The 23,884-nt window shown below is 44.9% G+C and overlaps 1 protein-coding gene across 1 annotated transcript in view; it reads right to left on the reverse strand.

Moving 5' to 3' along the window:
- LRRK1 (leucine rich repeat kinase 1) overlaps positions 1-21,751 on the reverse strand; it is a 68,722-nt gene extending 46,971 nt beyond the window's left edge. The window contains exons 1-5 of the mRNA XM_054272584.1: positions 21,392-21,751; positions 6,291-6,454; positions 5,205-5,376; positions 2,749-2,928; positions 2,000-2,148 (exon numbers count right to left, since the gene is read on the reverse strand). Coding sequence (XP_054128559.1) covers positions 2,000-2,148; positions 2,749-2,928; positions 5,205-5,376; positions 6,291-6,443 — 654 coding nt within the window. The 5' untranslated portion in view covers positions 6,444-6,454; positions 21,392-21,751. The remainder of the gene's footprint in view (positions 1-1,999; positions 2,149-2,748; positions 2,929-5,204; positions 5,377-6,290; positions 6,455-21,391) is intronic.
- Positions 21,752-23,884: the final 2,133 nt, after the last annotated feature.

A 23,884-nucleotide genomic window follows, 5' to 3' on the forward strand; every position in this document is an offset into this window, starting at 1 on the left:
AAAGAACACAAAAAGGAGAAACAGATATTAGAAAAATGAGATGTAACTCGTGTTGCCTGAGAAAGGGCAGCTGTGCTGGGTGCAAGGGCTGCCTGGAAGGTGTGGCAGCCAAAAGCAGCTCTCAGGCACATTTTGTGCATAGCTCTGCAGCCACTGCTGTGAAATCCATTGGAGCTCAGCTGTGCTCCAGTGGTTCCACTCAGAGATAGCACAGAAGGACAAACCCTCCTGAAGTTCTGGGCTCTCTCTGAAATGATCAGTGCTTGGTTTGCCCTTCCTGTCCAAGGGGAGAACTCTGTGACATGCAGCTGGCTGCCACACACGTCCCAGTTTTCACACAGCCCAGTTTTGCTTCCTCCCAGTGCAAAATCCATCTCAGGATGAGCCATCTGAGACAAGAAGAAAGCGCCGAGGCAGTTTGTCTGCAGCTGCCACAAAGTTGTGTCGTAAAAAGTTATCAAAGTTATCGGGGTGTGTGAGTGTCACTTCCCAAAGATCTGAGCTCTGCAGACAAACTAGGACAGATCCTCCCCAATCTGTCCCAGTCTGCCAAAATGAATTCAAAGAGAAAGCATTAAATAAGCAAACATATTAAAAATAAATAGCTACTAGGAGAATCAAGGTCAAGATTCTGTGTTTTTTCTCTGATTTTTTTTTTCTTTTTCTTTCTTTTTCAACCAGGTCATTCTGGCAATTAGCTGATATCTGAAGACTGCTCTCTTCTTTGCTCAGGGTGTGACAACAGCAAAGCTGAGTCATTTTTACAGCAGCTAAGTTAAATATTGCCAGCAAATTCACATAGGAAACAGACCTCTTCCCTGTGATTCAAACATTTACCCTGAGCTTATTCAAGCTGAATTTTCCAGTTGGATTTCTTTTTTTCTTCTTAAAGACATTTTATCAACTCTTATCTACATCTAGAATTCAGATTCCTTTTGATTATCTGCCAACAAAATTAAGAGTAGCAAAAAGAGGGCTCTAAATCTACTGATTGAACCTAAAGGAGTCAAGCTCACTTATGTGGTCTAACACCCAGGCTATTAACAGGAACACAGTGAGAGGATTCTGGCAGAAAAACAGAGAATGGAGAAGCTTGTAAAGCTACTAAAACCTCTCTCCTTATTTTTATTTAACACCAAAGCAGAACCAACAGCCTGCAATGCTACAAGCTGAGCACACAGATACTCAACTGGATTGGTGAGGGACATCTTTTCACTGCCAAATTTTTGTGGCCTGATGAAAACTGTAAGCATTGAAAGCTCAAGGATCTGATGCTCCTATTCAGTGTGCATTAAACTACACATTGAGGGGAAAAAATTCAAAATTCCTGGTAATAAATTGCTGGAGAACAGTATAAATAATACAAAATACTGTGTGCTTCCCTATAAAGTAGTAACAATACCAGTGTGAAACTTTTTTACTGCTGAGGATATGAAGCAGGGAAGATATTCAGCAGATCATTGCTTTGCTCACGCTCCTTGTTAACAAAAAGCCACCCAAGCCCATTTTTACCTGCACTGTCTGACACAGAAGGGCTCCCATGCTCAGCTCTGTGCCATGCCAACCCTTGGGGACACCACGGAGCTGGTATCATCACCCTGCAAGCAGGGGGCACAACAGGAACCTAAAGGCAGTGATGACCCTGGGGGCACAGAGGGAATCTGTGCTAGAGGCATCCCAGCTTCTCTGGAAGGCTTTGAGCCCAGAGTTGGTGTTTCCTGCCCCCAGCACACCCTGGCTCACTCGATGGTGTTTAAATTGCCCCCCACAGAAGCTGTGGCTGTGCCTTGCACAGTGATGCCATTCAAAGCCTTGATGTTTCACACCCTGTAATTCAGCACCAAAGCCACTTGGCTTTCTAAAAGGGCAGCAAACCACAAGGCTCTTAGCTGAGGAGAAGAATCAGCAGCTACACGGCATGCAAAGACAATTATCAACTATTAACAACATGATGCCCCTTCAAAATAACATCTCCTCAGGCAGATAAATGGTTACTTACTGTTTTTGCTGGAGCACTACCTGGTAGTGGGGTTGTCTCAATGAAATACTTCCTCAGAAGGTGTTTGCTGGATTCAGGGCTGTCCATCAGGATGTAGGAACAGAAGAAAGCTCCATTCCTCAACAAAAACACAGCTACATCTTCATTCCCTTGGGAGAAAAGCAGATTGTTTGCTCCCTTCACCTCAGGTAAGTGAACCAGCAGGGAGCTGAACAGAAATCCTGGGAAATAACCACTTCTGAAAAAAACTGTGGGGGTGTGCAAAAAGGAAACTGAACTGTGTAAAGGCTGTTTCCTCCAGTGGCAGGACTCAGTTTGGTCAAACTGAGACAAAGACACTGTGTAAAAGTGCTGGCCCAGGCTCTTTCTTTTTTTCTCTTTTTTCCCATCTTATTAAACTATGCACACAGCTGTGCTTTGAAGTGCAAATTATTCAGCCTAAATCCAGCATGTGTGCCAGAGTGTCCATAACAATAATGCTTTTACTTGCAAGGATTCTGGTTTTTAAGGGTCTTTTCCTTAGGAGTTTATAGAGGAAAGTTCTCAGTATTTACAGAATCTAACTTCCCAAGGCCCTGACTCCAATTTGGCTGAGTCGACAGATTCAGAGCCAATTTTACTTTAATTCATCCTGCTGGAAATCCAGCTGCAGACAAGGCATGGATACCATCCTGTGTGTGAACAGCTCAGCCCATTCTCTGCAGAGCTGGCAGGAAAGGGGCAGCAAGTGGAAGCATGCAGACACACACCTGCCTTTATAGCAGCGTAGAGGGGCAGGCGGATGAGGACGGGGAACTCGTTCCTCCTCACTGCACAGCTCTCTGGGTCAGCACTGTAGGCACGGATCAGGAGCTTGACAATGTCCAAATGGCCCTGCTGGCAGGCTATGGCCAGCATCCAGTTCAGGAGCTGCTGGCAAGTGTTGGGACCTACCAAAAACACACAAAATGTGACTTAGTTGGCGCCACCGAGCTGTGATGTGTGAGGAATAGCCACGGATAATGGCTGAGCAAAGGGGTTTGGGACAGGGTGAAGCTCCAGAGGATGAAAGGAACAGCTTGCACTGCAAAAGTGTGTCAGAGAAGGGTCCTAAGCTGGTCAGGCACAGCTTTCAGCTTTGCTTAACTGTTCTTCTTTACCCACCCAGCTAATGGGTAAAATTTTTTGTCTGTCCCTGACATAAGCATTCATAAGGCAGCAACATTCTGCTAAAACATCAGCAGATAAATAAACATCTGACCCTAAAGAGGGATGATCAGGACTGTCTTGGCATCCAGATCCAAACACCCAAGATTGGCCACTTCTTCCAAGATCATGAGAGGGGATACAAAGAATGGGGAAAACCAGGTAAGCTTTCATGTTATTGGATGAATAAAACAAAACCAAAATGCTTCAGCCAACAAAAAAGGAATTGTTTTAGCTTGTTTTTGCTGCAACATGAAGCCTCCCACAAAAACTTTCATTTCCCCTTCAAATATTTCATTTCAGGTCAACTCTTTACTATTAATTCATAGTAAAGTCAGACAAATGTCATTTAAGGCTAAAAACCAAAACACAATGTTCTGATTTTTGCATGAATTTGCTGATGTTTTAGTCATTCTCAAACTGCTTTTTTATTTCAGAAATAACGTTTTCCTGTAGAACACCACTTTTCTCTAGGTGTGCCTAATTCTAGACATGCAACTAAATGCCCAGGACAGAATTATTTCTGCTAACAATAAGCAGTCCTCAAATCTCCCCTGATTCCCTGTAATGCCTCCATATCCTTTACAAATTCACATCCTCTCTGAAACACTTACAGAAACATCCACAAGCCCAAGTTTTACATGTCAGGGCTTTTTTGCAGCTTATCCATGTGGAAATTACATCTCTCTTTGCATTCTTAACAGCTCCACTAAATCCCTCACCCTCCTGCTACAAAAAATGGGCTCCACTTAAGCTGTAAGCCACAAGTAGTTCTCACTGTTCCAGGGAGAATCACTGCAGTGCAACAGCCAAATTGCAAATTTATGTAATTTATACCTAAGCCCTGTGATTGGTTTCTCTGTAACTTCCCAAAAAAACAGCTGGAAGGTCCTGAATAAAACTTTCTGAAAGCTGCTGTTTGTACAGAGCTCCTCCCCTGACCCCCCTGAAGCAAGAGTTGGAGGGAATTTGGTCACTTCTAAACTGAGCTAAGTTTCCAGAAACTACTTGAGTCACTTTTCATTACTCAGTGCATTATATTAATATAATTTAATTTTTCTACTAGGTTACTCAGCTTCCTTTCTGGCTTAAGGAAATATTACATTTAATTGTACATAAATGTTCCAAACTGGAACATTTATTTTGCTTACCAGTGCTCCAACAGGACACCAAATAAGCAGGTTTCCCAACAGGTTATTCCTGTTCTCAGTGAGGCCATTGGCAACTATTTAGTCCCAGTGAGGAGCTAGAGCTCTATTCAGGTTAAATATTGCAGAAGCCAGCTTAGCTCCTTTGTTACTGCAGTGTCTGAGGTCAAGGATTTGCCCCAGATGTTCTGCAGGACCTCTGGACCCCAAACGCATGGAAGGTCCCAGGGAAAAGCAGCTGCCAAGCTCAGAGAACACTGAGAGAGCAACAGGGACCCAAACACAGCACCTGGTCCTGAGTCAGAGTTCTGCTCCCACTGCTGCCTTAGGAGCAGCAGTGTCTGAGTCAAAAAAAGTCTCTGCTCCAAAATAATTACTATAATAAAACTTAAGTAAAATGTAATTATTATTCTAAAGAAGGAATTCCCCTGAAAGTCAAAACAAAATGTCAAACAGAGAACAGAGTGGGTGTCAGCTGTGCACCCAAAGTGTCCCTGACCAGTCAGGCCACTCTGCCAGCACCACTGAGACTGTTGGATCAGCAGTGGGATGATGCTGCATCCTGAAAATCCCCTAACCTCCCTGTAGGGTCTGGGATGTTACCCAGCTGTGAGGCCTGACAGGAATGAACTGTCTCAATGGCATCTTCCTCCACTTCCAGCCTGCAAACATGGAATATTTTTATGTATGTGTTTCTCTTCCCCAGGGGGAAGTTTCCTTCAAGCACAGCAGAGATCTGATCCCGCACGCACTTTCCCATGACTAAACCCCTCCCTTTCCAAGGAATGCCAAAAAACCCAAATGCCTGCTTGGAGCTGCAGCACACAGCTCCTGACAAACTCGAGGGGAGGCAGGGTCAGCCCAGGGCTTACCACGCAGGGAATCCAGCAGCTCCTTCACGATGTCCTTGTGCCCAAAATACGCCGCCACCACGGCTGCATTGTCATCGTTGGGCTCTGTTGGTAACACCACCAACGCCTCCTTCAGCAGGTACCTCACTGCCTGCAGGTCCCCATATGCTGCTGCAATGCCTAAGAGCTGACACTGGTGAAGGAAACACAGCAGAAGAAACTCTCTGTCAAAGGCAGCAGGCAGAGAAAGAGCATTTCTAGAGCTGTATGGGTTTATTTGTGCCCACGCCAAGGCATGTCCACTGTCACTGTGGTTAACTGGAAATGTCATAAACACTAGTGGCCATTGTAATCATTGTTGATAAATTTATTATGTTGATTTGTTGGGGTTTGTATTTTAGTTTTTTGTATGGTTTTTCACATAATTTGTTGGGATTTGTATTTTAGGTTTTTTTGTATGTTTTTTCACATTAGTGCCTGAGGCACAGAACAGTGAGTATAAACCCATTCTTCATGGACCAACAGAAAAAGCATTTGCACAGCTCAGCTGCAAAATGCAGTATTACCTGTTTTGGAGATGGCCACTGTGACTGGACTTGACATGCAGGGAGCCTCCCAAAACACTCACATCAGCTCTGTGCAAAGAACAGGCCCAAAAGAAGGGCTCTGAAGGCAGAGCAGTGCAGAAGCTGGCACAGAGTTTGTGATAAAATTCCACACACAGGCAGCAAAATCTTCCCAGGGGGCCATTAACCATCTTTGCACTGATGGGGGAATACATTTTTTGCTAAGTCTATAAACTGCTTCCTTTTTACAGGGAAAAATGCATTTCCCTGTTTGGTGACCACAGCAGCAGCACCCCTCCTCACACAGCCTATGTTCCTACAGACACTGCTCCCTGTGGTCTGCCTCATCTTCCTGATCTGTGTTTTCAAGGGCAAACTGTCCCTGAGCAGGTTTCTGCAGAGCCCCACACAACCAGCCATGCCTGGGACCCACACAACCAAATGGATTCTCTCCATGAAAAAATGACACAAGACAGCAGCACCTTGAAATTTTGGCATCTTTGCCAATAAAACCTGAGAGAGAGCAGTAACCCAACCCAACCTTTTCCACTTGCAGTGCAGTCTCCTCACAGGACAACCTAATCAACTCTTGGGCCTTGCTGGTGTCCCCAGCTTTGTAGGCATCCTGGATGCTTTCTGTCACAGGGGTCTGGGTGACGGAGACGTCGCCACTCGTGGACTGTTTGCCACCCATGTCCACAGTTCCTGCAGGGAAAACAGCAAAGAGAAGTCAGGGAGAAGTGCCTGCTTGTCACCCATGCACAGCTACGATGTCAGTGAATCCTGGGAATAAAAGAAGTTGGTGATTTTCAGTGGAATTGTTTACTGCATGCAATAGAGCCTGATAAGAGAAAGTGATAAATGCTAAAGTTCCTCCCAACAGGGACACGAAACTGAGAGGGGCAGAGTTCCCCAATGGTTTCCAGAGGTGGTTTCCAAAGGAAGGTGTGGAAGCTCACACACGTGGACACATGAACCCTTCATCTCCTGGCACACTCCTCCTCCTGCTGAGGAACCAGGGAAGAGAAGGAATTGCATGGCACTGGCACCTGCAGGAATTGTGACAAAGGCAGGAATCTGAAAGGCAAATCCGGAATTACTGGACTTGCTTTAGTCACACTTCACTCCTGACAACAGCCTGGCAAAATCTCACTGTCCTCCAGCATTTTCAACCTCTACAAGTGTGAAATAAAAGAAATTGGAAATATTTACTCTGGGGGAAAAAAAAAGAATAAAAAAAAGTAAAAGGAGATTTTGCAAGATGCCCAGTGTCACCTTAATCAATTCTGGAGAATCTCCTAGACCAGACTTTCTTTTCCTAAATGGTGTTGGGAGCCAGAAGAGCTTTTAAGTGTCAGAGATTAAAAGCTGCAGCCATTAGAGAAGATGCTTTGGTGGGTGGCTAATGAGGCAGGCAGGAAGTCTCACATCCAGCCATTCCCCAACTACCAGTACAGGGAAAGCTGCATTAAAGTCACTGAAATACAAGTTGTTTTCAGGTCTACTCCTGAACAACCAAGACAGAGGAAAAAAGCATTTTCTACTTGAAAACAGAATGTTTTTTTCCTGCTAACACATAATGAATTAATATTGCTTATTTACAACTGGTTAAATACAGCACTTAAGCCCACAGTTCTTCACATGTATTAACAAGGATTTATTTATTTTTAAAATAGACATATATGTCACACAGGGCCTAGTTTAATGCAGCCTAGAAAGAGAAGTAAATTTGGAGCAATCTATAACTGTCAGTAAATATCTTTGAATAATGCAGCCTGAATCACCAGTAGGTTCTGACTAACACTTCTCATCAATTATTTAAACGAAGCTCAAATCACTCAGACATCGGAGATGGCTCCAGAGCTTGGTGCCATTAAACGTGTGCCCTCACCAATAACCTTTCCCAGATGATGCAGAACCTGTGAAGGACAAGGAGTAGAAATCAAGGCCCATGAAAGTGGGGTTAAATTACAGCACAATAAACAGCATCTCAGAGTTCACATTAATGGGTGTAGTGCTTCCATAATTCTGCAATTTTAGGGAGTACATGGGAAAAGAAATTCTGCCTGCATTTGGTTCACTCTTTTAAAGCAGATCACACACCTATAAGGGATCACTAAAAATATCACATATGATTTAATTTTCATTTTCATGGACACCAAAGATAGGAAAAAAATATTCTTAGGCAAGTATGTTTCAAGGATGATAGAAAGAAGAACTTCAGAGCAAAATAGCTCTCCAGTCAAAACAACTCAGAACTGGACTAGGAAAATTCAAGAAGTACAGATCCAAGCAAACACTGCAGTTACTGGAACAAGCAGCCTCCCCTCTTGGCACCCTGTGATGAAATCCTGAACCTAGAGAGAAGCACTGGAATTCCCCTTGGAGGAAAAAATGCCTCACATCAGAGATACAAAACAGCTGGAAAGCTCCTCAGCTTCCTGCTCAAGGAGCCCAGCAGAGCAGGGCTGACAGAGCAGGGCAACTTCCATCTGCTTCCTACAAATTGCAGAAAGGAGGGACAAATTTCACCCAATTCCAGCCTCCAATCCTGATTTTGGGGACTGTCACTCAAGGCCCACATCTGCAGCCATTCCAGATGTAAAAGCACACCCTTTCTGACAAAGAATTGAGCAGGACCATCTCTCTTTGATTTTAAATCATGGCCTGGGAGGGTGGAGGTACAAGAATCTCACAATCAGAGATTCATCAGATCCTGGTGTCACCTCGAGCAGAGAGGTCTCCAGCCACCCTCCCACACACAGAACTGGGAAAAAAGGAAGTTTAAAAGGAGCATTTTCCACCTCTCCTGCTGGAGCTGCCCCACTCCAACAGCACAAGAAGGGTCACAGGGTTGTGGGAAGGAGGAACTCTGCCTGCTTGACCCTAACTCAACACCACTTCTGTGTTTTGCCAAATGACTACTTCACAAAACAACTCAGCCAATGTGCTGGGCTTCCCCTTACACTTTTGGCCCCCCTGAAATCCTTTGTGGTGCAATGGCTCAGTCACAACCCCTGGTGCCACCAGCCCTGGAAGAACATGGGCTGGCCATGAGTTAGGTGTAGAATTCTGGGATCTCCAGGAACTGGAAGGTCACACCTGGCTCCATGGAGCTTACTGCCAGAACAATCTTCAGTGTATTCATTTTAGTCCTTAAACTCAATTTCAGTCTTGTTTTAGGGAAACTTTTATTGACCAAATAAAAACTGCTCAGTTTTGAATATCTCAATTCATCAAGCAGAATTCAAGAAGGGTTCCACTGAGTGTAAGAAATCTGGGCAATTCTACTGTTGGAAACCAATATTTTTATATTAAATATTCTTGGCAGCAAGATAATGCTACCCAGCTCAAATTTCTTACACCAAAACTTCCTTCTATGATTCCATTCTGCAGGGTAAATTGACCTCCTGCCTTAAGCCTGAGGGAAGAAGCTGCCAAAGGTCTCCAGCAAAAAACAGTCCTTGTGACTATCAATTGGAAGCCTGAAAAGTGCAAAACTGGTGAGACACAGGTAAAGAAGTTTGCAACAGCTGTACTCACATGGCGCTGTCAGATTTTAGTAGAGCTTTCAGAGGTTAAGTGAGACAAGGTTGGCTATCCATTCCCAAATTTCCAAAAAGGACAAACACCATCCAAGGCAAAGTTAACATCTCACCAGCAAAATTACCCAGTTTACAGAAGACTTCCTGGTGACTTAGTAAATGATATATTGGCTTCTGAAAAACTAGGGCAAATTAAGAAGCAGCATGTTCTATAACCTTGAATTATACTCACCAGTGGGGGGAAAATAAATAAGGAAAACTACATTTTACTGACTAAAGACTGGTTATTTCTACAAGATGCATGACTGACCTACCATCAGCAGTGGCATTCGTGTAGGCTGGAATAACATTTTGCCAATACATGCACCAGCCATTTTTAGCAGAAATCTGGGCTGAAATCCAAAGAAATTCTGCTCTGCTTTTAACCTCACATGTCTCCTGCTCCTTGCCTGAGCTCCTCATGGTTTTCCTGTCAGAGTCACCTCAGTCACAGCCAGCCCTGAGCAATACTGGAGCTCAGGAACGCTGAGCCTCTGCTTGTGCAACATGCTGAGCATTTGAGCCCAGATGTAGCAAAGGGCTGTAAATTCTTGGATTTTATGGATTTAGGAACCAGCTTGTGCACACTGCACACAGGGTCTGTGTTCCTGCACAATGCACTTTCTGTGTGCAAGGGATGATATCCCAGCAGGACTTCTTGGATATTCCTGTACTATCCAAGAAACTCCACAAACTTTACACACCCAGTGCCATCTTTTTTAGTTTCTGCTTTATTGCACACAGATCTGGGCAATTCCTGTGCTGGCACAGGTTTCTCTGAGAGCACTGCCCCAAAGCAGCACCAAAAACAGATAAATGAACCCTATTTGAATAGGAACCTGTATTTTTTTTCTCTAACACCTTTGAACATCTATGAAAATAAAGCCATGGAGTTTACTCTTTAATATGCAGCCTCTGCATCATATTTGTTTAACCTCTCCATAAATCCACAGCTTCTTTTCTTCTCTTGTTTTCTACTAAAAAAGCTGTAAGCAAACCCAGGGCTGTTTGTGGGGGGAAAGGGGAAGCATCTGCTGACACTAAAAATGCATCCATCATCTATTCCTCACAACACTTAACAGCTTGTACAAAAACGACTAACTCTGGAATTATTTCTCTCTTGATTTCAATGATTTATGCTTTGGAAATACCTTTAAGTGTGGCTTTGCCGTAACAGCCCTGCATAAAAGCTAAGGGCAAGACTAGTTTTCTTTTACAAAATATCCCAATGAAACCAGAGGTTTTCAATAAAAAAGCAATGTTATTTTATTGCCATTAAAAGGGCACAAGGTATCACTTTTAAAGTGCAGCAGACTGCTGGCCCGGCTCAGAGAAACAAAATAAAAATAAGCCTTTTTAGTAATAAAAAGTACCATGAGAATTTTAGGGTCATGTGTAGTTAGACCCTGTCACAGGCCTTATTATAACAGCAGGTGGAAAAAACCCTCTAAAATTTCTAAATTGACAGAATGCCATCAGTAAAAGGGGAGGGTTTGCAGGTCAGTGCTGTGAATCAGCAAAGAGCTGCATAACAAAGCAGCACAACGCACAGATGATTATTTCTTTATAGCCCAAATCACTGCATCTCTGACACATAAACTCACAAGAGTTTGTAAATGCCACATTAGGCCCCTCCATAACCAGCAGATCTTTGGCAATGAGGTAGGATATTTTTATTTAGCAGAGCAAGATATAAATGAGATGCTTTAACCCAGGATAAACCAGGAAGCTAACCTCCTCCAAAAGCAGAATTACAACAATAATACAACTTGAAAACTGCTACTGACCTTGTCATAATGTGTGCAGGTATTTCCAGAGCCGGGAGCAAATCAAGCTGATGCTTTAACACAGCATCCCCCCAGCGATGCCCCACTCAGCTGTCAATTCCTGGGACTGATAACCACCCACCTCTGCTCCAGCCCCAGCAGCTCCTGCAGTGGCCACTGGATGGAATGGCTGGCTGGCTGCTCCTTTGTCTGAATTAACCACCACAGTTTAGCCCTGACAGATATTTTCATCTCCCTGTCCCATTACAGCGAAATCCAAGCCCCTGGTGCAGAGGATGTGGGGATGGGGGTGGGCAGGGAGGCTGAGCTCACACATTAATTCCTCAACAGCACCAGATGGCTGCAGCTCACCCTCCCCAGCTTAATCTTTTGCCATTTTGACTTCTGAGTGCTGCCACAGCACAGCTAAAAAACAGGACAGGGATGAGGGTGAAGATGTGCAGAATATTTAAAGCCAGCACCTCCAAACATTCCAAAACTCACCAGTGTCACTGAATGTTTTTCAATACTACTCCACAAAAGCTCTGCCCAGCTGGTTTGCAAAATTAATGGAAAGCCATGTTATTTCTGAGTCTCTGCAACAGATTCATGCATCCCGTGCTGCTTTGGAAAACTTCAGGCTAACAAAGTGAGCAGCAGCCAACAGTGATTTCAAAGGATGATGGATCTGCCCTACATTGCACTTTCCTATTAGATGGGCAAGAAAAATTTTTCAGTCCTCTGGAAATTTTTGAGATACTGAAAAATCCCATCCCAAACAAGGAAGAAAACCCTGGGCTCTTCAATAAAAAAGAAATAAATTTTTCAGTCAGCCCTAGTGGGTAAAAATGCTTTATGAAGCAAAGGTATCTTTTGGGTTCCTTTTCTATCTAGCTGACACTTCAAGGTTTCATTTTTTCAAAAAAATAGTTAGAAGATTTTGTTCATTCATTTTTTAGAAGATAAAGCCACAGACCAAGATCTCTTGTGCCCCCCACCTGCCCATATTGCCAGAAGCTGCCTCAAAACCATCCTGCAGCAAGAAGCCAGTGATCTGCTTTGCCTTTTCTCAGATTTAGGTGAAATGCATGTGGCTCAACCAATTCTGCTTTAAAATATTCCTGTCAGGATTCAAAAATGGCCAGAACTACCAATAAATGCCCCCATGAAAGACACTGAGAACAAGGTGGTTTATCTGGGAAGTTCCAAATCCCCACTGGAGAGCCTGTGCCAGAACTGGGTCATGCCCCCTCTGACCCTAATTAATATTTCCCACAACAAGTGGGATGTGCCAGCTTCTCAGGACAGTGGGAGCCCTCCACACACTTTTTCTGCCTATTTCCTGTGGTTCCATTTCCCCCAAACATCCATTATTTCAGCTAATTAAAGGAGTGGCTCTGCACTAAGCTCTGCACTGAGCTGTGCCTGCCAAAGGCACTGGAAAAGATGATGTGCTGAGCACAAAAGCCACCCACATCTACAACAGAGCTCACAATCAATGCTCACTGCCCCAAAAGGAGACTTAAAACCCCAAAAGAAACCAGATATGAAACCCAGAGGAATGCTTCAAAGGCAAAAATCCAGTGCTGAAGGGATCTTTTTCACTATTACTGCAGCTTGTGGAAGTATTTTGAAGCTGTTTACATGCCAGCACCACACACACATGGTGCTGATCTGCACTGAACATTTTCCAGCAAGCACCCAGGGCACACTGACAATTTTAGGTACAGTTGTGTAAAGTGAACAATTATCACCAGAATCATTGGAAATTTTCTATTTATAACACTTTTAACCTGCAAGGAAAAAAAGCATTTGCTAGTGCAGCTCTGAAAGGAAAATATGAAGTCCCGGGTGGAAAATGCTCTGGACTGCTGCCTTTTCTCTGGGCTCCAGGACAGAGTTATGAGAAACAGACGCCTCCAAAGGCTTCAGCTCCACACTTACACAATCATTTCTTCATCATCCAGGATAATGAGGGAAGGGGGAACAGAAAAGCCTCAAATCCTGCTAACAGCAGTATCTGGGCAATGCCAGCACTGCCAGATCTGGGCAGGCTCCTGCATTTGTGTGTGCACCTCCCAAATTCCCGGGACTCTGGGGATTGTTTGTGGTGTCCAAGAAATTAAAATGGAACTGAGCTGGTTATTCTTTGCTGAAGGACAAAAGAGGCTGCACAAAGGCATTGCAAGGCAATGGGGTCAGAGAGAGCACAATATGGAATATGAGCATCAGAACAAACCCTCGTGGCACTGTGCAAACCAGGCTGGAAAGTGAAAATCAGATCCAGGGTCACTCATGATACCTGCAGCTATCCATGGAAAAGAAGCAAGGGGTTGGGACGTGCCTCTCCTCAGCAAGAGGACAGGATGTTCCCCACTGGCTGGTTGTGAAGAGCAGTTCCACTTCCACTGCTCTGGGCTGTATCTGCTGGGAAAGGAGCAGGATTCCCTCTGGGCAGGGATGCCCTCACACAGGGCAAAAACTCCTCTCACAGAGGGTGGGAATACCCCCAGCCCTCCAGCAGTGCCCTCTCTGGGGTGCAAAGGCCCAGCAAAGCCCAAAGAGAACAGTGATGCTGTTACTGCCACCCCAAAGAGAAGCTTTGAGAGCTCCAAATGGCCAGAGAGTTGCTGTATTGAAAATACGAATGACTCAGCTCTGGAGTGAAAGTTTCTATTTTTGTCTTTTGGCCTCAGTGATTTGGTTCCCATCCTACAGCTTGAATCATTCAGAAATGTGCTTCTGCAGGCAAGGCCAGCTATGCCACTCTTCCTTTCCAAATTTTAAATTGGAAGATATACATTAAGCATGCAGGAGCATGACAACACTTTTGGATTTTCTTTGTGCTCATTTCCAGGCATGGCTGGAAATGGAGGATTGTTAAATGGTGAAAGGTGTCTCCAGTGAGACCATTCCTGTCCAACTGAATCAAATATTACAGCCATGAAACCAAACCAAGATTGCACTTCATCTGAAACTTCACAAAATAAAATTTCATGGCTAACTTTCTTCCGAACCCTTTCCCTAATATTCAAGCTTTCATCAGAAGGGAAAAAATCCCACACACCAACGTTTTCTCTCTTTCAGAGAAATAATTTGCTCAAAATTCTTCTTCTAAAAAAATTAAAATATTAATTATTCACCTTGGGGAAGCACCACCTCATGGCCAGCCCACTTCTGCTGCTTGGGCACATATTTAAAACTTGCTTTAGAAGAAGTAAATGCTTTTAGCCCCAGCTGTGAGAGGCTTGCTGTGTGTGAGTGAGAGGAAAATGGGCCCAAGGTCTCTGCTCAGGTCTCTTCTGAGCATAAATCTTCTACCAGCTCCACCAAAGACACATCCAGAGATCCCACACCTTCTCTGAGTTGGGAAAAGCAGCTCCTAAGCTTGTGTTTCACTTTAATAACACATGTAAACACCTTCCTCAATGGAAAACCCATCTACAGCACTGCAACCCCATTGCTGGTCAAAACTAAAGCAGCCAAAATCTGTCTCTCCAGAAGGACAGAAGGTGTAGGAGTGTGACACCAGGACACTGACCCACACATTCCTTCCAGCTACTTGGACTAAAGTTTGAAGAATGAAAGAATATTTTGATTAAAAGACTGATATGTTCAGGAGACACATCTAAAGGAAGAAGCCTTTCAAGAGATTTGAGGGGGCAAACATCCCACGCAGCAAAATCCAAGCTTAGCACATGTTAGACACAGTTCAATGAGCTTCTTTACTGTGCCTGCTTGACTAATAAAATACTCCTTGCTACCCTCACTTCTCATTTATCACTAAGACAACCACTCTGGATCATTTCAAAGTGTTGCATGCAGAGAAAAAGAAAATGCAATCAAGATATTGGATATGGTTGGCATGAGGAGACTTGAAGGGACAATTTGGCAACAGCAGAGCCAAGGGAAGTGCAGAGCTGGGAAGAGCTCCAGGAGAAAAGGGATGGATGGGTTAGTCTGGAGAAGAAAACAAAAAAAAATCTAGATAAAACAGTGAAGGAAGTGGGGCTTCACTCCAGCTCCTACTGAGCTCAGTGTGAGCACTTCCCACTTCTGACTGTCCTCCCAAGGAGCCAGGGAAGATCCTGGTTTCCAGCACAGGCTCACAGGGAGGATCATCTGGACAGCTGTGGCTGCAGCACAAGAGAAACCTGATGGAAAGTCTTCTGCTGTTGGCCCAGACAGCTCCAAAGCTTCAATGGGGCTACTAAAAAAACCCACAAAGCCTTCCCCTACTGTGACAAAACCTACAAGAGGCAGAAATGCCTGCTTTGGCAGGGGGATATTTTGTCCTCCTGGGAATATCAGCACCCATTTCACTGAAGGGAGCACAAGGACTCTGCCAGGGAGGCTCCTGTGTCCACATTGTGACCCCACTGCAGCTCACAGCATTTCTGGATGTCTGCTGCAAGGCAGAGACAGCAAAATGAGGAAGGGCACAGTTCATCCCCTTCCCACCAACCCTGGACAGCTCTGATCCATTGCATCCCAGAACCTGGTCCTATCCATGCAGATGGCTTTGATTTGGCAGCTTTTGTTCACACCCTGCCACTGTGAGAAAGGTCCAAGGTGCAAAACATGGGAGAATTACGACCAGGATTACAAGCTCACTTAAGGAGCCAGGCTTTTTGTTTTTCAGGCTATGTATGAGAGCTGAAAAGGGATCCTGTCCATTAGTGTTGTAAAAAAAAAATTAAAATGTTCCTGTTTGATGCAAAAATAAAAGCATTTTCAAAGGCTCTTTGATGTGAAAGACAGAAAGATGTGCAGGCAGATTCTGGAGGAGGTCTTGTCTTCAGCACTTACCAGCACTCTTTTTGAATCCTACTCCCCAGACAGAACTTTTATATGAAGTAGACAATCACACTGCAGAGTGCATCAGCTCTAAACCTTGTGGCTTTTCAATTAAGCAGCAATAACCTCCAGTCCAAAAACTCCTTAACCAAGACAGGAATAAAACAAACAACTCCCAAAACCAATTAACTGCAGGTGAAGCAATTCCAAAGACATACTTGCTTTTAAAGGATTTCATTTTGAGCTCTTCTCGGGTAGCCATGCCAGTTTTCCAAGCAATATTTTGATCATTAAAACAAGAAGTGATGCAATTTCCACAGTGACCACAAACATACCAAGAATATTTGAGCTAAATTTATCCAGACTTCTTGTTTGAGTCACTGCTTTGGTTGGTTATTTTTCCATGATTTTCAGCTGTGCACAGAGAGGAGCTGGGGACAGCCTGGGACTGAGTTTTTTTTCTCCAGCAGCATCTGAAATGCCAATCTTTATGCCTGGGAGGCACACACTGACTATCAGAGAGGAAATGAAGCTGCTCCTCCAGCTGCCAGCTCCAGGTCCCAGCTCCTTCCTCCTACTCTTCCTGTGGCACACTGACCCCTTCCCTCACCCCTGGGTGACTCTAATGGGCTTTTCTTTGCACATGAGAAGTTCCTGAAGCTCACCAGGGATCTGCTGCCCTCTCCAGCTGGAGAGGGAGAGCCAAAACAGAGAGGATCTGCCCCAGGTTCCCACTGAGCATCCCCATGGCAGACCCCAACACGAACTGCTGACTCCCAGAGTCCCTCTGGCTGCAGAAGGGCTTTGGAAGGGTGAGAGCCTTTCCTAAAACTTAAAGGCTTTTTAAATAGGTCCCCTAAAATTAAAGTACACATGGAGACACTTGTGTTGTGAAAATACCAGCAGCTTACATAAAAGAGCTGCTGCTGTGGTGATACATAATCATGCAAATAAGCAATTGCTGACCCACTAATGAGCACACAGACTCGGATTAAGGGAAGGAATTAAATATCAGTCTGACTTGATGTAAAATCTGAAACAGAAGCTATTAAGAGACAGACTCCATGGTTGAGTCACCATCCCTGGGGGGGTTTAAAAGCTGTGTGGATGTGGCACTTGGGGACATGGTTTAATAGTGGGTTTGGCACTGCTGGGGGAACAGTTGGACTCAGTGACCTTAAAGGTCTTTTCCAGCCTTAAAAATTCTACGATTCTATGATTTTATAGAGCAGATTGGGAGTTGAATGGTATAAAATCCATCTCTCCCCTCTATCTGCAATGCAAACAGCTCCTCCCAGCTCACTGCCTTCTGAAGCACAGCCCTGACAGCCCCACTGTTGATCAGAGCAGTGAAAAACAAACAAACCACAGACTTAACGCTGGAAGGATCCCTGAAGATCCCATTATGTCAGTGCAAAGAATTTAATGGGTTTTGGATAAGGCCCCCATAGGCTCTGGGGAGGATAAAACCCCATAATTCACAGCATTTTCTTAATGCAAGTATAAAATCACCTGCAACATCTCTGTCAAAACACTACATCAATTACAGCCCTGGTAAAGGCTGGGTTGGTGTGAACACTATCAATTGCTGTTTTCCCACTGAAACAGAGGACAGCAGTTCCCTGACCCCAGAATCAACCCTCACCTGAAAGCTCCCTCATAAATCACACCTCAGGAACCTTGTAAAGAACTCCCTGTGTACAAGTGCTAAGGGCAAAGGATTTGCTTTGCTACTTTATCACCTTATCTTCAGGTTTTTCCAGGCTTCTTGATAGAGTTGTCATAAGTTACATTTCAATGTGATACACCACAAATAATTTTAACATGAAGGTGTAAAAATAAAGCTGTAAAGCAGCAGATAATTCCAGGTGCAGCTCAGTTGAGGATCAATGCTTTACTGCTGCCTGTAAATCAAGCTGGCTCTCAGGTCAGACTCCCTGCTCAATTAACTTCCCAAGGTCTTTACTGCACCACTGGCTCTCCCAGCAGCTCTGCCCTCCTTGACACAGCCCTCAAGTTCAAGAGCAGGCTGGCTTTGATGGCTCTTGTCAGGAAAATTGTAAATGCCTCAGCATTCCTTGCCCCTTTCTGCCACACACAGGTTGGTTTGCAGGGATGTTGTAACACCCAGCTCTGCACGGGAGGGCAGGTTTAACCACAGGCATGCTCAGCTGCAGACCAGCCTCCTGCAGGAGCCCTCGGCCCCTTGTGAAATTGCACCACTTCTGTATGAAGAGTTTATTTAAATATTTAAAAATACAAGCCTATTACTGCCTTACTGGTGTACTTCCTATTCCTGCTGAGCATTTCCTACTTCTCCTTCTGCAGGGCACTTTGCAGTGAGACTGACTCACACACAAAACCTGTTCTATTTTCTGCTTTTTTAGCTCACAGGAACCCTTTCAGTTTGCTGTTTGGACTCGAGTTTACTCACAGCTTAACCAGCAGGAAGAAAACCAGCAAACCTTCCAGGCTGATTTAGTGTGATTATGGAGAACTTCACACGACTGACACACTCTGCAGCTCACCAGGGCTCTGTGTGCTCAGTTCACCCCCCAGATGCTCTCCTTGTCCTCACCCCACACTGTCACAAAACACTCAGGGTAATGTTACTGCAGGGTGATGTGTGGATGGAAAAAACAGAACAGAGGCTGCGAGCACTTTTTCCCTGTTATTCAGCCCCAAGGCCCAGCTCTGGCCCTGTCCCCACACAGCTGATGGGAAGGTTTTAAGGTTTACATGGTGATTTCATGAGGAACAAACTGGTATCAGTGGTGCTGATTTTCCCTTCCTCCTCTATTCAGCAGGAAAGATTTTTAAACAGTTATTCACACTCAGGCACCAACAGTGAGGAAATAACAGAATCAGAGAACAGGCTGAGCTGGAAGGGACCCACCAGGACCAGTAAGTTCCACCTCTGCACATATCCTGCCCTGATGCCAACCAGGAGCAAAGCTGGAGGCACAAAGTGCGTCCCAGGAGGATAAACTGCTCCATTTGCTCTTGGCCAAGCTTGGACTGTCACCACCCAAACTGTTGTGAAACTTTCCCTACAAAACTGCACTTGCTCCTGAGCTGTCCCTCTTGTTAAAGGACCCCTTGGCTTTTCCAGTTCAAGCCTTGCTCACACCAGAGCCTTTCCCAGGATTCAGGAGGCAGCAGGAGCAGCTTTCCCTGTGAGTCAGATCCGAGCTGGGCCATGGGTGGGGTTGCAGAGGTCACTGCCATTGTGGGCAGCTTCTTTCTGATAAAACAGAAAGCCCTGTGAGCTGCAGGGTCAGCACAGCACCTGCTCAGCTTCAGGGGCCTCTGGTGCACTCCAAATGACAACTCCAGCCACATGTTCTGGTTACTTGTTTGGTCCCTCAGGTAACACTTAGGTCCCTTTTCCAGGCACACTGTCCATGTCCATCTCAGCTTCCCTGGACAGTGCAAAGTCACCAAGTTACAACTGATTTGCCTCAAAAGAAGTTGTGAAGGTGCATTTAGTTAATACCTGCAAAGCTACTGTGAAGCTTCAGGCAGCTCTCCTTGCACTGCTGTCCCTAATTATGTAATGTTAGACACCTTCCACCATAACACCCCTCTTCAGGGCTCATTTCCAGATTTAGCAGGAGAGAAGAGACATCCTCTGGCACGTCTGAAGGATAATCCAATCCCACCTCTGAGACACACACCAATGGCATAGCAATGCTCTGTGACTTGGAATAAAATTTCCAGTCAGAAGGAGATAAGCTTTCTAACAGAAGTATCCTTATGTTTCAGAAGACAATGATTGCTCTCCTACACCTCTGAGGAACTCCTAGAAAACCATGCAAAAATTAAATCCTAGCTATGAAGTTTTGTAATGTTCAAAGAAATCAATCAGCCCATAGAAAGGAGATGAATCTTTATGCTGTTCTACACATTCATAAAGTGATGCCTTTGAGTTTCCATTGTACTTCCTACTAAATTCACATCATGTCACCTCCTCTGGATTATGCAGAGCTCTTTAACCAAGCTTTAAAAAAAACCCCAAACCCTGTAGTTCATGAGAGACTGCAGCCACCCCCATACCCCTGCTCAGTTTCTTCTAATTAGGACAAGAAGAACAAATCCAGGAGAGGGGAAGCAGGGTTTGAGCAAGCAAGGGAGATGCTGAGAGCACCCACAAGGGAGCCTCATCCTGAGCTCTGGTGACAAATCCCCTCTGAGGGCTCGGTCAGCACCACCAAGTCAAGCCCAGCACCATCCCCAGAGGGCAGAGAGGGTCCAGCCCTGACACACAGCTCAGACATTCCTGGGGAAAGCTGGCATCCTGCTGGGACACAGGGAAATCACTGGAAACCGGGAGAAACAGCAGAGGAGACACCTGAGCAAGGTGAGCCCCTGCACTCTGTGTCACATTTTCTAACAAGGATGCTGTGAGGATGAGGATTTCTCCACATACTGCTGGCCAGGGCTTTATAGCTGCCAGGAAAAAAAACCTAAAAAATCCTAAAGCTTCAGATAATGAAGGTGCACAAGGAGCTGCTGGAAGGTGCCTCCAGCCCTGCTGACCCAGCTGACCCACCCAGAGCCCCCGGCAGCACCGTGCTCTGGTTAAACCCCCACAGCCACAAGCCAGTCCCTCCTGCCCAAAAAAGAAAAAGACTCCAAGTTCTGAGCACTAACGAGATGTCGGCATGAAAGAAAGGATCCGGAATCTCACTCCCCTTCCCAGCAGCTCCCGCTGAATGGGAGCAGGAGGCTGCATCCACATTGTTCCTCAGGGCATAAACAATGGGCTGGCATGTGGAGGCTGAGTGAGTCACCGTGCTCCTGCTTCAGCCCTGTAATGGGATCCCAGCCAGAACAAGGACCAGTAACTTAGGGAGTGGACCAGTTAGCTGATGACAATCATTCTTGGCAGGACCCAAACAATGAGTTTAAGCATGCACAATATCCTTATAAAGAGCAAATCCACCAAGGCAGTACTGGTGCCTTGTGCAGGATCTTAAGCTTTACAAGGATGCCCTTCCCAGTTTTCCAGCACTACAGACTATTTTAATACAACCCAGATTTATCCATATAGAATAGTCTACCACTGAGATTTGCATGCTTCCAGCTAACCAGTTTAACTGAATATAATTACATAACAGCAATGTGTAATAAAGTTCTCAGGAAAAAAACCTGAACTCAAAATGTAGAAAATGTAACTATTCCACTTTCCACTTCATTATTCACTCCTACAATAATTTATTTACTGTATCTTTAAACAGAGAGAAAACTTGTCAGAGCACTACTGCAGAACAAAAATTTAGCAATTCTGAACAGTTGTGAACCGTTAGCGCAGATTAAAATTCTTCTCATGGTTTATAGCTTAGTATTCAAGTGCAGATAATTTCTTCCAGAGAGAAACCCAGAAGACAAAATTTAAGAATTTTAAGAATATTCAATAACCGAGCGTTACAGAAAGGTACAATGCTAATTACCAAAAGCAAACAGGAAAATCACAGAAGAGGCAGAATACGTACGGAGAAAGGAAAGAGTTCCCAGAGCTCCCTGTGACGCTGCTGAGGAACGTCTTCAGACAAGACAAGGAGGCCTCTGAATAAACTATCAGGTTTTGCTTCATAGTTGCTGATAAAATCCAAAATAAGGCTGCAAAAACATTAGCTTCTGCTGGAGCCTGCTTACTCACTACAAAGCGTCAAACACACCTTCTTCCCACACTTGGAGCGCAGATGCTGCCTCCTAATGAAGCACTTGCTGCAAGGGGGGAACACCGTTACACAAGAGCAGGAGGCTATTTCTTGCTGCAGAAACATAACTGGGGTTTGACTCAGAGAAAGGCAGCAGTGCCTGGGAGATGAGGGTTGCAGTGAGAGAAACCATCCAAAAATAATTTGCCTGCTCAGGGAAAAAAAAAATAAAAAAATTCACAGGAAGCAACCTGAAGCATATGTCCCTTCTAAAAGGGGAATTACTTTATTACATAAACACAAACCTTCTAATCTAGCCCAACATAAAATCACTGCAAGCCATCGAATCGAGCTGAGGGTAAAACTGGAGCAGGTTAATATCTGTTCAGGCTGAGAAGAGATGCTCTGATTTTAGCAGCTTTCATATCCTCAATACCCACTGCATCAGTGACTGGGAACATATTTGCATCCACACACTGAAAAAGCACAGATCTTGTAAAACATATTTAGGAACTGGTGAGACGTGATACATATATTGACTAATTCCCCAGGCCTTTGGAGAACATCCCTCTTCAGGAAAATGCTATTCTTACCACCTCCATAGTTAAACATCACCTTCCCTGGAAGTAAAATTCCCTGTTCTAGACTGTAGATTTTCAAAGAGCAGGGCTTAAAAAACTTTCACATTTTTGAACTCCATCAAAGCCCAGTGGCAGGTGGCTACTGAGCTCTCTTAGAGCCTTTTGTTCCCAATGTGACAGGAAAGAAACAAATCTGCTATTTACCATTTTGTGGCTCCATGGTGCTCTCCCTGCAAACAGCGGATTCCTCCGTTCCCACACACCAGTACATTCTGGGTGGCAGTTGTGGAGGCCCCACACACAAACTTCCCACAGCACTTCAGACTGAGCAGGGTTGTCAAGGCTGGATGATCCCCATCAGGTGAATGCAGGAGCAGAGGCTGCTAGTGAGCACCATCCTCAATAAACATCATTTATTCTGTTTAAAAATAAACAACAAAACAAATTAATCATTCCACTGTAGAAATGGTGACATGTTCATTCCTCTCCACTATCAGTACAGTTGTCCAAATGTCACACTGCAGAAATACACTTATCATCCTATAAATACAATTATTTTCATATTAGCTTCGTTAAGAGCACAACATGAATTAACAGAGGGGACTACTACTACTAATTTCTGCGCTACAGAAAGATAATGTTCCTAATTTTTCACCACCAAAGCTGCTCAGTCTTTGGGTAGAGGACAAGGGGGTGGGCATGGGTCACAGCTGCAGTTCCAGATTCTCCACAAGCTGGTGTAAAGGCAGACCATTGAAACCCTGCAGTGCAGCTGGAAAAATCCTAAATGCAACCTCAAAACCTCTCCCATCCACAAAGACAACCACAGCTCTTGTAAGACTGTGAGAAAATGAAAAACACTGATGTGGTTACTGAGACAATCCTCTGTAGAAAAGAGAAGAGGGCAAAGAAAACACAGCAGCTCCTGTCCCCTCTGCCCAGCCCTTTCTGAGAACTCTCCCACCCTGGAAGCACCAGGCTTCTTCACCCAGGGAGACAAATCAGGCCCTCAGGAGCTATTAAAGGTTGTCTGCTTGTGAACTGCCTGGTATAACAGGCAGCAGAAAATTGCACAGCTCAGTCTCCTGAGGCACTTCCAGCTCCTTCCCTTTCCACAGCTGCACAGCCCCCCCTTAACCTCTCTGCACAGAGGCTCAAACTCCTGGAGGATTTGCAGGGTTTGCCCAAGCAGCATCAGAGCTCCTTCATTTGCTGCTTTCAGTTTCAGTCAGTGAACGCCTCTCAGATGTGACATGATGCACCTCAACTGACTCTTACTGGTTCACTCATGTCTGGTGTGTGATGATGAAGTTCTGATTTGAGGCTGTAGCTCAGCAAAGCTCATCACGCACCTCCCACTGCAGCCAGCAAGGCCTGAGACTTTCCTTGACTCCCCTGGGCAGAACTGGCTTCCTGGACTGGGATCAAAGGCCAAGGGGAATTTAAAAATATGCTGATCCATCACCCCTGTCCAGGGAGCTTTCTGCTCCTCCCTCCTTACACTGGGTTTCAACCACCAGCCAACAACACTAAAAATCACTGCATCCCATTTCAGTTGTTTCTAGGCAAATACTTGAATTTTAGGAGCACTCAGCTTCTGCTGACCCTGACTTTGCAGCAGCAACAAAGACTGGCACCCCTGTGCCTGTCTGGGCTCTGGGTGCTGCAGGAGGCTGAGATGGAGGCGATCCCTAATCCCAGATCCAAGCCCACAAACTGCTGAATTGCTCTGTGTTGGTGGAGG

This window comes from Melozone crissalis, unplaced genomic scaffold (assembly GCF_028551555.1).
Source record: "Melozone crissalis strain CALT ecotype California unplaced genomic scaffold, PUWL_Pcris_2 ptg000014l_1, whole genome shotgun sequence".
NCBI classification, from domain to species: domain Eukaryota; kingdom Metazoa; phylum Chordata; class Aves; order Passeriformes; family Passerellidae; genus Melozone; species Melozone crissalis.